An 18,510-nucleotide genomic window follows, 5' to 3' on the forward strand; every position below is an offset into this window, starting at 1 on the left:
TAGTCGAGTCTTGGAACTCAAGTCTCCCCTAGAGGTCCTGAAAGGAAGAAACATTGATGTCTCACATCTTAAAGTGTTTGGTTGCATCTGTTTTGTGCATGTTCAATCTCAATACCGAGATAAATTGGATCCCAGAGCTGCTAAATGTATCTTTCTTGGTTATTCATCCACTCAAAAGGGATATAAGTGCTATAATCCCCAACTAAGGAAAGTGATTGTGTCCAAAGATGTTAGATTCCATGAGACTAACTCTTTTTTTAAAATAAGTGAAAACATAGACCAAGGGGATGACATCCTGGACCTGTTCCCATTACTAAGAATCGGACCTGAGGATCTACACCACCAAGAGCTCAGCCTCAGTCATGACAACACTGATCCTGATCTCCAAAACTCTCAGCCAGATGAGTTCATACAAGATGAAGGCAGCGAGAACCAAGAAAACCCTCAAAATGTTGCTGAAGGGTTACACGAGAGTGAGCCTTCTCTCCCAGAACCCCGACGCAATCCCCGGCGTGATAGGCAGCCTCCCACCAGGTTTCAAGATTTTGATATATATAAACCAAAGCATCCAATGTCAAGTTATGTGTCATATCAAAAGGTGACTCCTTCGCATGCTGCCTTTCTTAACAACATTTCTAGTTACAGGGAGCCTCAAAGTTTCCATGAGGCTAATAATCAGGCTGTGTGGCAAGAAGCAATGCGAGATGAACTCAAAGCTCTAGACCAGCACAACACTTGGAGCATCACCAAACTTCCAAAAGGAAAAAGGGCAGTGGGTTGCAAGTGGATCTATAAGATCAAGTTTAATGCAGATCGTTCAATCGAGAGGCATAAAGCCAGGCTAGTGGCTCGAGGGTTCACTCAAACATTTGAAGTGGACTATAAAGAAACATTCGCGCCAGTTGCAAGGATGAACTCAGTAAGGGTGTTATTGTCTGTTGCTGTCAATAAAGGTTGGTCTATGTATCAAATGGACGTGAAGAACGCCTTTCTTCACGGTGATCTTGAAGAAGAAGTTTACATGCGATTGCCCCCTGGACATCCTCAAAGTCAGGTCCCTGATCTGGTGTGTAAGTTACATAAGTCCATTTATGGACTGAAGTAATCGCCTCGTGCTTGGTATGCTAAACTAAGCTCAGTTCTTCATAGTGCTGGTTTCAAAAGAAGTGGTGCTGATTCATCATTGTTCGTACGTACTGGAGCTGGTGGAAAATTAGTGGTGCTGATTTATGTGGACGATTTAATAATCACTGGTGATAATGCTTCCAAGATCTTCAAACTCAAACAGTCACTACAACAAAAGTTTGCGATTAAAGATCTTGGGGTGTTAAAATATTTTCTTGGGATTGAAATGGCATCTTCTCACAAGGGTTTATTTCTCAATCAACGAAAATATGTCATGGATCTTCTCAAGGATGCTAACATGAGTGAGTCAAAGCCTACCACCACTCCTCTCGATAGCAAGCTCAAACTTAAAATGGGCGGAACTCCACTCTCAAATATCAGTTCATACCAGAGGCTTGTTGGTAAGCTAATCTACCTAACTATCACCAGACCCGATATCTCATATGCAGTGAGCATTGTCAGTCAATTCATGCACACTCCTTCTGTCGATCATTTGAATCTTGTAAAGAGGATCTTACGTTACTTGAAAGGGTCTGTGGGACGTGGTATTCTTATGACAAAGAATGATCACACTCACATCATGGGGTACTGTGACGCAGATTGGGCAGGCAATGCCCTTGATCGCAAATCCACTAGTGGTTACTGCACCTTTGTTGGTGGAAACCTGGTCACCTGGAAGAGTAAAAAGCAAACTGTCATCGCCAGATCCAGTGCCGAAGTTGAGTATCGTGCAATGGCTTCAACAGCTTGTGAATTAATCTGGCTCAAGGGTCTTCTAAGCGATTTAGGGTTTTCTACAACTCTTCCTATGTCTCTATTCTGTGACAACCAAACTGCCATGCACATAGCTTCCAATCCAGTGTTTCACGAACGCACGAAGCACATTGAAGTTGACTGTCATTACATTCGTGAGCAGGTGCAATCACAAGTAATTTAGACACACTATACCAGAAGCTCTGATCAACTGGCTGATATTCTCACAAAGCCCTTGCCTTCTCATCAGTTTCAGCGCCTTCTGTCCAAGCTTGGATCCATCAACCTTCTGGCTCCAGCTTGAGGGGGAGTATTGGAAGTTGTCTAATGTACTTTAGGGTTTGGGTTACATGCATGGCTGAGTTTGATTTCTTAGTGACTTGTTGTCAACTCCTTAATTCATGGAGTGGACATTTAGCTTTCCAAAGTATTTTGTAAGGATCTCAAGGATCTCAAGGATGAGTTGTCATCCTCACTTTAGCTAAGTTATGGGCTAAAGTGATGGTCTTAACCCTACTCTCATGTCTTCCATACCTTGTCTTGTCCCTTACCTCTTTGTTCTTCTTACTTACTTGTAGGAGCTTCTTTCCTTATTTTATTTTTCTTTTTGCTTCTCATGGGTCTAGGGCAGGTTCTTAGGGATTGTGTTTGCTCCTCTCTTGTAGCTTCTCTTTTTGTTTCTTTATAAGAGTGTTCTCACTCTCTTGTAATTCTTACAATGAATATACAACTCAATCTTTGAAAAGCAACACCATACAAGAGCACGATCTTAGATGAGGCTTCGAGGATTAGATGGGAGAGTGATTAAGAGGCAATCAAGAGCAGGTTTAAGGAGAAAGGGTATGGGGATGTGGTGCCACAGTTGGTGTTTTCAAACCGGTTCCATAGTTGATGCCGGTGATTTCTACACAAATAGGTTGACCATTTTGAGTGGCTTCAATGGTGCTCTGATCAAGTCCATAGTTGGCGCTGAACATGTCCTCGAAGCAGCCATCTCTGCCAAAAAGTATAAAGATCTTCTTGTTGACTCATGAATTTTATGATTTGCTTAGGAACTTTGATTAGTTTCTGATGATGGATTGTTAGAATAAATACCTTTACTGGAGACTTGGTGAAATCCAATTTACTGATGGTTATATCCTTCCATTTCAACTCGCTGCTGGGAAGCTGAATTATGTTCTCTAACTGCTGGCGGGCAGACAATATATCGCAGCTTCTCTCTGAGAAAAGACATTGTCAAGCAAAAGTTAACAATCAATAGGCTCCGATGGATGGATTTACAATCGAAACGAAACTTTTATTGATGGAAAGCCTCTTCTCCTGGTGGTGTATATTTTGTTTTCCAGCAAGCGGGACATTCTCTTAGAAAAGATTGTTCAAGTTTGATCCCGTGATTTGCAGATTGCCAACAAAGCTGGCAGATGGTTAATTTGATGGAAAATGGTGATTTACAACAGCAAAACAAAAATTTGTTAAAATGAACTTGTTATTTTGAAATGTTCTGAAAGAGAAGAACGAGGATGATTATTCGTAAGGGAAATAACAGATTTGAGTAATGCAAAATCAACCCTATACCATAGGAAGCCACTATGAAGGCTTAAATTAACACTTCAAATAACTGATCAAACAAAACACAACAAATTCAGAGGCTCTGTGGCCTTTGAACAAATTTTCATCCTCAAGTAAATGAAAAACTGCAACGGGCCTCCTAGACAAATCTGTTGCATCCTTTTTTGTAATTCAGGAGAACAAAATGTACAAGTTTGGGCTTATGATTCTCACCTTTTGCACAACGAATACATCACTCCCAATCAACTGCCCTGACATCCATTTGTGCCAATTCTGATCTTGCTATGACTCGGGGCTACTGACTTGTTGATGACTCGTACATCTGCTTACTTATTATCCTTGAGTTACTGCGGCTACTGCATTTTTGCTGCAAGTTATTATTTTCCCTCATGTGGTGGCTTAGGACATGACAAAATATAATTTTATACGAGTTCATAGTTATACGACATCCAATATCTACTGACACCATAAGCATGTCTAACCCAAAAAAGAAGGCCATGGGAAATGCATGAATTTTCCATAATTGTTTTTTTCTTTTGGAACAAAATGAAGTTTTACTCAATCAACTCCCCTGACTTACAAATCCCAGTCACAAAAAATTACACTCATACAATAAAACAAAATAAATTGCCTGGAAATTAGGTATCATTACTCTCAGAACTTGCTGGCTAGATTTCTAAACATGAGTTTATCTCAAGTATAAGCTAATAAATTTTTTTACCTTGATCAGTAATTTATTTATTTAATTTTAATTCTTAGCCAGGGATATACTGAAGAAATGTTTTAATTCAATATGATTTCAAATTTCCCATCTAAAATCAAATGAAATTAAGCTTTGGTAATTTAAAAGCACTAAATTACTTGATAATTAACCAAAGCAACCCAAATAAATCTACAATCGAAAGGGTAAGACACCAAGACAAATTTAAAAACTCAAACCCATTCAAACTCATTTATTTGCCTCCACTTCCTTAGCAAACGGAGATGGAGTAATGGAGCACCAAACGACAACAATGGAGCTGAATTTAATGAAACAATAGATTGGGTTTTACCTTTAGTAGCACACTTACGGTGCACAAGATACTGATGAAGCCCCAAAGAACTGGAAGATATTTAACACACTTATGGTGCACACAATACTGATATTGCTTTAATATTTTCTCATGAACCAAGTGGTAACCTTCTAGCTATACCCTGCAAAACATATCTACGGATCAGAATGTATAGCTTCATATGCATATACATACATACATGCATGCATATGTGTGTGTGTGTGCTTATGTGTATTGGCAGGCTCTCGTACAGACTCCAGATTGTTCATACTCAAAATGTAAAGTTATTAGGAAATGTGTCAGATAAGATATGTATGAATCAGAAAAAGAAAGTAATATATAGTTTTCCAAGGAAGGTTTATTAAATATCACTAATCCTCTTCGTTTTCTTTTTAATATTTTGCCAAACTAATTGTCCATTTGTCACTAGTTTATTATGAAATTTTAACTCTTCATTCGTAAGTTCGCTTCAGAAACAGAGATAATTTACACATTGAACAAGTGAAACGTGATGCATGGATTTGAGTTAGAAAAAAAAAAAAAAAAAAAATACAAAACACAATAAACAATAGGACGTCTAACAAAATGAATCTGAGATTTTAAGTACAAACTTGCCTCATGATCTTCACAAATGCTTGTAAACTTTGTGTAAGCACCGAAGCTACAATCAGCTTGTGGAATATCCTTAATGAGAATCAGTGCTGAAGCTAGGGCACAACATCAAATTCACAGTTTGTAAGGCTTCTAGTGTGACGAAAACATCCAATTCTTTTTCTGATGCAAGCAATGTTGGGGGAAGGAGGGAATTCGATCACAAGACCTCAGGTGCAGGGCTCAACACTTGAAACCACTTGAGCTACAAGCCCCTTGCAACATCCAATTCTTTTTAAAAACAACATTGAGGATCATTATCATGTTCCATTAAGTCCCTCGGTCAACATTCTATTTGTCTCTGGATAAAGCTGGCAACCCATCTTCTCCATGATTTTTAGCAGCTCTGATCCTCTATTTAAATGGCCCCTCTTAACCAAACCATCAAGGAGAAGTTTCCAAGCAACTTCATCATAGTTATAACCACAGCGAAGCATACTACAAAAAACTGCCTTAGCCTTCTCGTCGTCCTCTTCATCAAAAAGTCCACATACAAGCAACTTGCATGACTCCAATGCTGGTAAATAACCATGCTCAATCATAGTATGCACTAGCATTGCTGCCTCTCCGTATACTTGCATCTCACAGCAACAATTAACAAGAGAAATATAAATACCTTCGTTAGGAGAAATACCCATATCTCTCAAGTTTCTCTCTTTGCAAAGTCTTATTATAAGCTCGCCATAAGTGTTCATATTGGGAGCACAACCATGTCCAACCATCTTCTCAAACAGCTCCAAAGCAATTCCAAAATCCTTGGTCTTCCATATATCAGTAATATTGCCAGAGACATTTAACATGATATCGAGACCCACTGCTTTACTGTTTGTCATGACCAACTTTTCATTTGAGAGATGTTTGTTTAGAAAGGAATAGGTACGATGACAAGGCTCACAACCAGAACCAAACATGCGCTTAAGAACATCAAAAGCACAATCAATTAATCCCATACGGACATATGCATCAATTAAAAATGTGTAAGTCAATGAATCTGCAGAAATTCCTTCTACATTCATCTTAATCATCACCTTCTCCGCTTCCTTTATATTCCCAAGCGCGCAATATGCCTCAATAAATGTGTTGTAAGTAATTACAGTAGGTTGGTTACCGACAGAAACCATTTTATTGAGAAGCTCATGAGCACGATCAAATTCACCTTCTTTCAGAACACGATTAATTAAAATATTGTAATGAGGGACTGTAGGCTTCACACCTATACTTAACATTTTTTCCATGACTGAGGATGCTTCCATCATGTTTCTCTCTTTGAATAGCCCATGTATCAAGGCATTGATGGCATATGAGTTTGGCAAACAATCCTCAGTGAGCATTTGATCAAATAAAGAAAGGGCGGCATCGATTTTCCAAATCTTGCAGTAACCATCAATTAAAGCAGTAAACATCTCTGTACTTGACTTGATGCCATTCTTCTTGAGAGTATCAAACATGGTTTGAGCTTCCGGTAATCTGTTCCACTTACAGAGACTGTCGATGAAAGCACAGTAAGTAATCTGGTCAGGAGCCAAACCACTATGAGTCATCAAATTAAGCAACCTACAAGCACTATCGAAATGATCTGCTTTACACTGTCCATGGATTAACGAGTTATATGTTACCAAGTTTGGTGAGAGCTTCAGTTCAAGCATTTTATTAAGCAGTGCCATTGTCTGGTGCACATTATTCCTTTTACACAGCCCGTCAATCAATGCACTGAGTGTGTAAACATCTGGACAACAAGCATTTGATTCCATCAAAGCCAAAATTTCATGTGCAGCCTCAACTGCTCCATCCTCGCGATACCCATTAATTAATGCATTGTATGTGGCGACATTAAGACCCAATCCTTTCTCCAGCATCCGGTTTAGCACCTTTCTGGCATAATTAAGCTTATTTTGGTGAAAGGATTCGTTTAACAGAGAGAACTAGATACAGAGGGTACCAGATTTCTTTCGATTTGGGTTGCGCTGCTTGGCTCATTGATCAGTTAAAGGAGGCGGTAGTTACAAGCGGTCAGAATTTCTTCAGAAAATATAGAGGTCATAATTATCAGTTTTGGGTTGAAAGATTCCACAACAAAAACGGGGATTTCCTTGTTCTGTCCAAAACAGAAAAGGATGGTTTTGTCAGGAATATCTTTGTCCCTAAAGGAAGTAACTTTTTCGGCTGGAGAAGTTTGGAGGACCTACTGTCTGAAATCCTCCGAGGGGGAAAGAGAGCGGGGGCTTCTCAGAGGAATGTGAAGAGGGATGGAATTGAGCCTTTGAGCAGCCAATCGGGGTTTGGCCCTCAGGTTTCGTATAGAGACGCAGTTCTTGGAGGCAAGATGTTGACAAATGAGGCACCCCTTCGAAACGTTAGAGAGGAAATATGGATCAAGAAAAACTGGAATATGAGAGATATTACCACGGAATCCTATAGTTGGGGGAGTGTAATCGTTTGTGAGAGACTTGTGGTGCATCAGCCTTGTGAGAGATTGGCGATGCATGCGGTGGTCTGGTAGAAGTTAACCGTAGAACAGCTAACTTTGGTTTTTTGCTTGAAGCAAAGTTAAAAATCAAACCCAACAACACTGGCTTTATTCCAGAGTTCGTAAATGTGGCAGATGGAGAATCAGTATTCAGGGTAAAAATCCGTCAACTTTCGCTAGCAAGGAGACCTAATGTTTCGGCAGCAAATTGTGGTGTAACCAAAATACCAAATGGCTCTTTGAAGACTGAATTGAAGTTCCAGAGGATCACCGGAATTATTCCTCCGGCGAAGGCAGCTTTACAACAGATAACCCCTATATCGGGGACACGTGTCTGCTTTCAGATTGGAGAATTTGAATGCCCTGTCATTGTTGGATCTGAAAGAAAACAAGGTGAGAGCATGCACGTGACTGAGGGTGCACGGATTGAGGAGCCTGTAATTCCTGTCTCTACTTTTTCTGTAAGAAAACAAGGTGAGCTACAACGAGCAGAAAAACTAACAGAAGCGGCGAAAATGACAGAAGCGGCGGGTTTCACAGTAAGAGCAGAAAAGGCAGTTGCAAGGGATTATTTTAATAAATCAAAAGAGAAAGGAAGTCACAAAGAAGTTTTCTATTCGGATAAAGGCAAGGGCTTGGAGGTATGTGGGACAGATGGTGGCGGTGGTATTTCCACCGAATGAGCACAAAAATCAACGAAGGGGTTTTATTTTAATAGGACAAAAAGGGAGGTTAATCTCAAAAGTGGTCTCTTTTGGATTAAAGAAAAGGTATTGGAGGCATGTGGGCCTTCCATTAATAAGGAGATTTCTTTATATGACTCTGCAAGGATGGTGGGTCTTGACCCACAAAATCTTTTTGCTGGGTCATGTCTAGACCCAATTAATCTAAAATTCAATGGGCTGAGATTTCAACTACAACAAGGAAAAGTATTGTCAACCATGGATAATACGCAAACATCCCTGTTGGTGGAATCAAAGTACTCGAATTGGTTGACAATAGGAAGCAGCACTTCAAAGTTTTCAACAGTGAACAAATCTCACCTTCTTTTGGCTAAGGAAGCTCATCACAATGGTGTTTCAAGAAGAACCCCATTTTGTTTCAAATTGAATTTCCTTGGGAGATTTGGCGAATCTGATAAATGTGGAAAAAGACTGAAGCATTTTCTTCCAGATGAGTTCAGATCTTATCATACTCCTTTCGAGAGGCCTAAACTGAAGGAAATTCAATCTCCCAATCTCACTTTCTTAAATACTGTTTGTGAATAGATGGAAGAAAAGGAGAGTCATGTCGATGAAGTTCTAATAAGCCCATCGGGCGGGTTGATTGAGGAGGAATCATCTGAATAAAGGATGAGGTTGACAGAGGATCTTAGTCTGGATTATTCTCAATTGTCATAGTTTGTTGAAGACGAATACATGTCACAATCATCAAATTCAAAGGAGGAGCTTGGTGATTCTTCACAAGACAAAAAAGAAACCTTCGATGTTTTTGATCGCTTTAACGATGTGTTTCACAATCTCTTCATTGATACAACCATGGAAACAAGGAAGACGTTGGATGAGGTACCTTTTCAGTCGCATCATAAAGCAGATTTAGACGCTGTGGAACAAGTTGAATACAAGGATACTGGAAAAAACAAGAAACTGTTAAAGTACAGCAGGAGGAAAAGGTTGGCTTGTGTATCAGTCAAACGTGAAGCACAAAATCGAACTACCAAATTCATGTCAAATATGAAAGTTTCTTTGGTGCCACTGAAAAGGTCTTTATTTCATGAAAGGAATACTGGGAAAGTCAATGTTAGCAAGCTTGTGGGTGAAAACAAGGGAGAAAAGAAAATTCAAAGTGGCATTGTTAGATTTAATGAAGATAATTAGCTGGACTGTTAGAGGATTGGGAAGTAGGCAGAAGAGGTTGATTTTGAAACAGCAGTTCATGCGTTTAAAGCCCGATATCATTATCTTACAAGAAACAAAGAAAGAATCAATTGACAGGTCGCTTGTGGCTAGTGTTTGGGGAAGCAGATTTAAAGAGTGGATTTATGCCCCTGCTTAAGGAAGATCTAGGGGTATAGCTGTGATTTAGAACAGCAAACACATCTCAGTTATTGAATCTTTGGTTGGAGCTTTCTCTGTCTCCATAAAAATTAAAACCCTCAATAGGTTGGAAAGGTGGTTATCTGGTGTTTATGGTCCCTACAAAAATAGAGAGCGAATGGAGTTCTGGGAAGAAATGGCCAGTCTTTATGGTTTTTGCGGACCAAGATGGTGTGTAAGAGGAGAATTTAACGTGGTGAGATTTGTAAATGAGAAATCAAATGGGGGAAGGATGACTACAAGCATGAGGAATTTTAATGATTTCATCCAAGATACAGAACTTAAGGATCTGGAGTTGCTCAACGCTCAATTTACTTGGTCAAACTTCAGAGAAGAACCTGTGTGTCGAGGGTTAGACAGATTTTTGTTCTCGGTAGGTTGTGAAGAGATTTTTCTAGAGGTAAGAAAAATGGCTTTGGCAAGGGTCACTTCTGATCATTGTCCAATCCAGCTAGATACTAACATTCAGATTCGAAAACATGTGGCTACAACACCCAGATTTCAAGAACAATTTCAAACAATGGTGGCAATCTAAGCAAGTAGAGGGTTGGAAGGGTTATAAATTTTTGTACAAGTTAAAAGCTATCAAAAGAAAGTTGCAAAGATGGAGTAAGGAAATTTTCGGTGATGTCGAGAAACAAATTAAGGATGCTGAGGCTAGCATAGAGGATTTAGATAGGAGAGAAGGGTTGGAAGGGCTAGATGTTGCTGCTAAAAGAAAGAAGGAAGAGTTACTTTTCCTTGTGGAAGATCTGGCTTACAAGGAAGAAGTGAAGTGGAGATAGAGAGGTAAAGTGACGGTAATACTAAATTTTTCCATAGAATAGCAAGTGGGAGAAGGAAGAGAAACTATATAGAAAGGTTGGAAATGGATGACAGGGGAGTGGTAGAGGATGCATAAGAGATAGAAAAACATATCATTAACTTCTTTAAGTCCCTGTTTAGTAGCAACGAAGAGGTATGTTGGGGCTTAGAAGGCATCAATTGGGCCTCAATAAGTGAATCTGAGGCAGCTTGGCTTGAGAGGCCTTTTGAGGAATCGGAAGTACAAAGAGCAGTCTCTGATTGTGGAAGGGATAAATCGCCAGGACCAGATGGTTATTCCTTGCAAATGTTTCAACATTGTTGGGAATTCTTGAAACTGGATATTTTGAAGGTTATGGAGGAGTTCTTTGAGACAGGGATAATAAACGCGGTGACAAATGAAACATTTATTTGTCTAATTCCGAAAAAGTCAGATTCTTTGAAAGTGACAGACTATAGGCCTATAAGCCTAGTTACTGGTTTATACAAAATTGTGGCGAAAACCCTAGCTTCAAGATTAAGGGAGATTATGGGCAACACAATCTCTCTACATCAAGGAGCTTTTGTTAAAGGCCGAAAAATTTTGGATGCTGTCCTTATTGCAAATAAGGTGGTAAAAGAGGTGAGGCAGAAGAAAGAGGAGGGATTGGTGTTCAAAATCGATTTTGAAAAGGCTTATGATCATGTTGAGTAGAGATTTTTAGACGAAGTTTTACAAAGAAAAGGCTTTGGCAATAGATGGAGGAAATGGGTGCAGGGATGTCTAAATTCTGCAAATTTCTCCGTTTTGATCAATGGGAGGCCTAGGGGAAAATTTCATGCTTCAAGAGGTTTGAGACAAGGCGATCCACTGTCACCTTTTCTTTTTACCTTAGTAGTGGATGTCTTAAGTAGATTAATGGAGAAGGCTTAAGAAAACCATCTGATCAAAGGTTTAGGCATTGGGCAAGAAAGGGTGGAGATCTCTCATCTTCAATTTGATGATGATAACATTTTCTTCTTGGCGGAAGATGAGGAAGTTTGGAACAATTTATTAGAGGTGCTCAATTTATTTTGTACTGTTTCAGGGTTGAAAAGCAACAAAGCAAAGTGTTCTTTGGCTGGAATAAACTCAGATTGTGAGAAATTAAAAAGGATGGCAGATTATTGGGGTTGTGAGTTGAGTAGTTGGCCAATAAAGTACTTGGGTCTCCCTCTTGGGGGTAGGCCAATAACACTTATGTTTTGGGATCCAGTGGTAGAAAAAATGGAAAAAAAGACTTCAAAGTTGGAAGAAGGCCTTTCATATCTAGAAGAGGTAGATTAACTTTGATTCAATCTATTACATGTCCTTGTTCAAAATTCCTTGCGGGGTGATTGGACGCCTAGAAAAACTAATGAAAGGGTTTCTTTGGGAGGGGGTGGAGGAAGGAAAGAAAAACCACATGGTGAAATGGGAGATAGTTATTAAAAGTAAGGAGGAAAGGGGTTTAGGTGTGGGGAATTTGAGGAATCAGAATGAAGCGTTATTGGCTAAGTGGTTATGGAGATTCCCAAAGGAACCAAATTCTCTCTGGCACAAGGTGATAAGAAGCAAGTATGGGTTGCAGGATAATGGGTGGAATGCAAATCCTCCATTGCGAGGTTCAAGTCACAGCCCCTGGAAAGATATTTCGTGTGGTCTCCAATCGTTTCTACAATGCTGCAAGTTTGAGGTGGGCAACGGGGAGAAGGTGAGGTTTTGGGAGGATGGTTGGTTGGAAGGGGGACCATTGAAAGAACAATATCCTAGATTATTCTTGCTATCAAGAATGCACAACTAGTCTATGGCCAAGAGACGAGGTGAGGCCTCGGGTTCGTGGCAGCAATGTTTATCAGAAAGGATGGTGGTGGTGATCCGGTGAGTTTCACGGAGAGAGGGAGAGTTAGAGTGAGAGAAGAATCTGGAAAGGGGAGAGAGCTGAGAGGGTTAAAGAGAAAGGTGAGGTGGCAATCATCCATTGGGAGAGTAAGGTGAGACAGATTTGAATATTGAGAGATAGTGTCCCGAGAGATATGGAGGCACAAGATGAGTTTTGGTGTGGGTGTGAGTCCCACATCAAGAAAAACTAATAAAATAATAAAAAGATAAAATCAGAAAATAATAAAATAATAATTTAGTAATATAAAATAGTATAAGATAATTAGAATAGTAATTTCTTCAAAAATAACTTTCGAATTCGTAGTTTCATAAATGTTTAACTGTAACTCCGATTTTTATTCTGATTACGCCTACGTGTTCGTACCATTGAGTAATTCGAGAATACATTAAAATAGTAGCTTGTACACGTCACGGAAAGACGGTCAACGAAAGTCAAACATCTTCGCCTCTAAGGGCATTTTCATAAAATCATTATTTTAAAATTTATAAAATCGTGAAATTAGGAACGGGCTGTCACATTATAGACACTACAAGCATAAGCATTTTACAATGCAAAGGACCACAACAAATCATTCAACAAATGGGAATGTTTGGAAATTGTCAAAGATAGTCCCAGATACAAAATTGTGCCAACCGGTCCATAAGTTGTCATGCACGGTGTCCCTTTACATGGTTCGCCAGCAGCAGACCCGATGGAACAAGAAGGTGGCACATTTGAAGAGACGGAAGGGACGTCTGAAGAAGTGTCGGAGATGCAGCCGACTCGTCAGTCCCTAAGGCCTCAAGGTAAAAAGGTTGCAAAGAAAAAAAGGAGTTCTTCCAAAAATGACTACACAAAATATATGGACGAACTTGCATGTCAAGGTGAACTGAACATGGCACGGAAAGTGACTATGGAAGCAATCTTAGCAATTACTGAGAGACGTGATGCGTCTAATGGGAGACAAAGAGAAATACTTAATCGAGAAAGCTAGCTGCTTAGAGAAGAAATGATGGCTTAAGCAGATCGTGACACTATGAACAAGCCTCTAGAAGGAATGTCTCCTTATTCTAAATGTTTTTGGACATTGGAAAAAAAAAAAAAAAAAGATGTGGTGCAAAGGAGGCGTGCAAGAGACGAGGAAACAAGTTGAGGAGGTTCTAGCTACACATATCCTAGCAACGAAGATCCTAGCACCACATATCCTAACTCCTTAGACTTTGTATAATTTCTTATTTATTTCTAGTACTTTATGTAATTTGTTATTTATTTTTCATACTTTATGTAATTTCTTATTTATTTTTAGTACTTTATGTAATTTCTTATCGGACATCTATCCACAAAATAGTACTTTCAAATAATGACACGTGGCGTGACAAGATTGGTTAAAAATCCTATCCGAAATTAAAACTATTTTTTTTATTATTTTATAAAAAAAATTAGTAATATTTTAAATGGGCTGGATGCCAGTGCATTTTGTAGGGGTGGAGATCGTTTGTGCCAGCGCATTTTGTAGGGGTGGAGATTGTTTGTGCCAGCGCATTTTTTAGGGGTGCAGATGCTTTTGGCCAATTACTGTTCATTGGGTCTATCACTGTTCAATGAGTCGATTAAATGGGTTGGGTGCTAACGCATTTTTTTAGGGGTGGAGTTGCTCTAGCAAATGGATGTAATATTTACCAATGAAGTTCTGCAAGTTTAACCGTTTATCTCTAAAGGTTTTTCTAATGTTTTTGTTATCAATGATATTAATATTTTGTTACATTGGTTTTAAACCCCCAGCAACACGTGAACATCATACCTAGTCATCATCTAGAGTACTAAGTTAGCATAATGAATGGAAAATGCTACAATATTTATTAGCTTCATCCACAATGTGACCATTAACCTAAGGGGTTGGTCTTGTGGAAAATGAACAAAGGTTTGAACTCCCCAACTTGAGTTTGAATTTTAATAGATGCATTTTTTGGAGTCACCGACTTTACTTTGGCGTAGCGTGTGACCCAAGAGCCAAAAATACATTGTTGCCTCATGCGGTATTAGAACTGCACAAAGAAGAGAATTAACCTGTCATCATTGTTTGGTGCCAGACTTCCTCCCATATCAAAAAATAAAGATAAAAACCCAAACTAAAAATGAAAAGAGTCGCCACTCAATACTACGGTCTAGTGGTATTCCTTTTCACTTGTAAGTGAGAGGTTTTAGGTTCGAATCACGTGAATGGCGAATTCGATATCAAATTATATTACCCATTGTGTGGATTAGCCAAACTCCTTATCTCCTAGTGTAAAATATATCATTGTACTACTGCCGGATGAAAATGTACACGTGAAACCTCCGAACAAGAGCTCTGTCTTGCTGCAACCTAAAAGCATGGCTAATCAGATTGAAGATTGAGAGCAGTACCAACTTCCAAGTAAGCCCTTTCTCTCCCTTTTAATAGCAAACCAGAAAATAACTAGAATCGTTGATTCATTGTGTGGTTTGAACTTTGAAGCAGTTTCTGTTACTTCTCCCTCTGAAATGATTAGAGCAAGGAAACCCATCACCCAAATCCCCAAACTATTTCCCCCAATCCTACATGTTTCTCATAAACTCACTCCAACCTCCCAATCAATCCAATGTCCCAACCAAAACCCACATCCCCAACTGCCCTATACCCAAAACCCTTCAAGGGTTTTACATAACTATGCATTTTCAACTCAGTCCTTTAAGTTTCCAGAGTATGAGATGCCCTCTGTTACGTGGGGTGTGGTCCAAGGCCGAAAAGAGAAGTTTGTCCCTCGGGTCATCGTTTGTGACTATTTAAAGAGCTTAGGCATTGTTCCTGATGAGTTAGAAAACTTAGAGCTTTCTTCTACTGTTGAAGTCATGAGCTTCCTTCTACTGTTGAAGTCATAAGGGAGAGAGTTAAGTTTCTTCAGAAGATGGGATTGTTTGTTGACAATATCAATGAGTACCTGTTGATGCTCATATGTAGTGTGAGAAAAAAATATGATACCTGTGTTGGCTTACTTGGAGAAAATTGGGATTCCAAGACCAAAACTTGGTGAATTTGTTAAGTGTTATCCACAAGTATTGCATGCTAGTGTGGTTGTTGAGCTTGTATCGATTGTTAAGTTCCTTCGTGAGCTTGATGTCGAGAAGCAGGATATTGGATATGTGTTGCAGAAGTATCCCAAACTTCTTGGGTATAAGCTTGAGGGGACAATGAGTTCTTCAGTTGCGTATCTTGTTAGCATTGGTGTTAGTCTTAGGGATATAGGTCCAATGGTCATGCAATATCCTTACTTTTTGGGCATGAGAGTTGGGACAGTGATTAAGCCATTTGTTGATTTTTTTGGTTTCCTTAGACTTGCCAAAAAAGATTTTGGCTAGGCGGACGTATTTACTTGGTTATGATCTCGAGGAGGCTGTTAAACCGAATGTGGATTGTTTGATTAGTTTTGGGATCCGAAGGGAAGTGCTTGCTTCGGTTGTTGCTCAGTACCCACAAATTCTTGGGCTACCGTTAAAGGCTAAAATGTCCTCACAACAATATTTCTTTAGTTTGAAGCTTAAGATTGATCCTGAAGGGTTTGCAAAGTGATAGAGAAGATGCTGCAGATTGTCAGCCTCTATCAACATGTGATAATGAAGCTAGTTGAGTTCCTTCTTGGATGGGGAATACCTTCTGAGAATGTAGCCAAGATGGTCGTAAAATGTCCTTAGTTAATTACATCGCGAGTTGAGCTCATGAAAAATAGTTATTACTTTTTCAAGAGTGAAATGAGGAGGCCATTGAAAGAGCTTGTGGAATTTCCAGAGTTTTTCACTTACAGCTTAGAATCCAAGATCAAACCTAGGTCACAAGTTGCAAAGCAAGGGGATCAGGTGTTCTTTGAAATGGTTCCTAAACTGTAGTGATCAAGGATTCGAGGAGAGATTGCAAGGGGAATATATTGAAACAGAGACTCCAGGTCCATCATTTTGTATGGGTGGGAAGTTAGAGCTACCTGGAAGCGAGATGGGGTTAAATGAGGAAGATGAGAGTGATGATGAAGTACTTTACAAACGCATTGTTTCACTGTAATAAATCTTGTTCACATCAGTAAATCATATTTATCTTGAAATGTTATTCATGCTCATCTCATATGCTGTATGTTGTTTCTTTTAATATCCATATATATGCCTCTTATGTAATTCTTAAGATTGCTGCAATGAAAGAAAAACTCATTTGATTACCTTAATCGGCATTTTATTTCAATTGTTTATTGCCATATTGGTGTGAAAGATAAAAACAAGAAAAACTAAAACATGAGGGGTTTATGGATTCATAAAGAAACGATTAGAGTGCAATGCAGGATAAGTGGGAGTATATGACACATCCCGTCCTAAGGAGGGCGTGCTGGCCATCATGTGAAAGTGACATAACCATGTGCATAGTGCGGAAGCTAAGAAGATAAATAGAATTAGGAATAAATAAAAACCGAATCACTAGCAATACTAGCTAAGAAATGATGCTAGTGCGAGTCTAAGTGATAAATACACATTCAGAGCAATAAGAACGTCTAGTTGCAGTCAAGTAGGACAATTACTAAGATATAACACCCGAAGGTGAATCCTACTTTTGTGAATTCTGTCAGAACTCTGATGGATTCCTCGTGGCCACCAAAGCTCTGCTACCTAGAACCTAGAGGGGCAAAAAACAAAACGCGTGAGTGGGCAAAAATAAAACTTTTCAAAACCTTCTTCTCTTTTCAAAGGTTCTAACCCCTCGTCGTAAAACCTGTATAATTTCCCAGAAAAATAGCATATATACATATATACTCATCATAAATCATATCTCAAGTCATGCTATCAATATACCACTGAGTGTATGCCATGTTCATACTCCGAATATGACAGAAAGGTAATAACAGGTGATTCATCTCAAATCAAATCACATAAGCCGGATCCACCTCAATGGCCTGTAAGGTTGATTATAGCTCATCATAAATAATAACATGTCAACGGTGTGATCAGCACGGCTGAAACTATAGCTCATAACTAATCTCACATCATATCAATTCATATCAAATCCTGCACACGAGTCGGAACCACCTATAGTGGTCTGTATGACAAGCCTGGGTGTAAAATAAATATGCTCTAGTGCTACAATCACGTGAAGACTGTGCAATTAAATGCGGGTCACCTACGAGTCGGAACTACCTGTGGCGGTCTGTACGACAAGCCTGTGCACCTAACTTGGATCCAAGGTAAGCATATGATGCAGGAGGTGAACAACACGTGAAAGACTGTGCCCTAACTCTGTGTGGGAGCACTAACACCAGGGTGTAGGTTTATGAGCTATCAATACATCTCAACATATTCATCATCAAATTTCCACATCTCAAACTTAGCATCTAAACTTACCTAATACTTACCTGGGCGTCCACAACACTGAATCACAATTATACATATTTACCAATTCATAATTATATGCAACTACTCATGCATAAATAAAATGGCATATACATTGCAAGGCATTTTATAACATACTTTCACTTAAATTGATTTTCTGGGAAAAATCTCATTTATATAGGTATATACGGAAAACAAAAGCCCACTCACATGGAGTTCACCCTACAACTCCCTAGCAAAACACATCAAGGCATCATGACGATCAGCGCCTAGAACAATCATCAAATCATGCCTCAGAAATCATATCGATAGAATATAACTTATATAAAACACGTCACTACGTAGATCGATCCAGAAGATCTGCAACTCAGATTTTTGATCTGTAACTTCCAGAGGTTCACAATATACCTCTAGAACAACATCCTAAAATGTCATTACCATCCAACGGTTGGATCTTCGTCAATTGACAAAACCAAGTGACGGTTAACATTCTATTATATGAACTTACAACTCTAATTTCGGAAGATCCCTAAATCGGATTCCTGATCCGTAAGTTCCTATAATCCTTAAATATTACGTATTACAACGTATCAAAGTTTGGTGATGATCCAACGGTCGGATCGTCAATTCACATTTTCACCAAGTAACGTAACGTAAAGAATTTAGGTCCAAACAATCAATCTACGTTACACAATCACCAAAACTGAAATCAAGGCAATTCATTTAGCCTA

General features: G+C 39.1%; 1 protein-coding gene and 1 pseudogene across 1 annotated transcript; one reads left to right on the forward strand and one right to left on the reverse strand.

Annotated features, from left to right (window-relative positions):
- Positions 1 to 5,410: 5,410 nt before the first annotated feature.
- On the reverse strand, positions 5,411 to 7,608 carry LOC103964185 (pentatricopeptide repeat-containing protein At5g65560-like). Its single transcript, XM_048574814.1, has 2 exons — positions 7,534 to 7,608; positions 5,411 to 7,072 (listed from the first exon to the last, which is right to left on the reverse strand). Exons 1-2 carry the CDS (start codon positions 7,606 to 7,608, stop codon positions 5,411 to 5,413), a joined length of 1,737 nt encoding a protein of 578 aa, XP_048430771.1.
- A 7,312-nt stretch (positions 7,609 to 14,920) lies between these two features.
- On the forward strand, positions 14,921 to 16,663 carry LOC103964188 (annotated as a pseudogene).
- The last annotated feature ends 1,847 nt before the right edge of the window (positions 16,664 to 18,510 follow it).

The sequence above is a fragment of a genome, unplaced genomic scaffold (genome assembly GCF_019419815.1).
Source record: "Pyrus x bretschneideri cultivar Hongxiangsu unplaced genomic scaffold, Pyrus_bretschneideri_v1 Contig75, whole genome shotgun sequence".
NCBI lineage: Eukaryota > Viridiplantae > Streptophyta > Magnoliopsida > Rosales > Rosaceae > Pyrus > Pyrus x bretschneideri.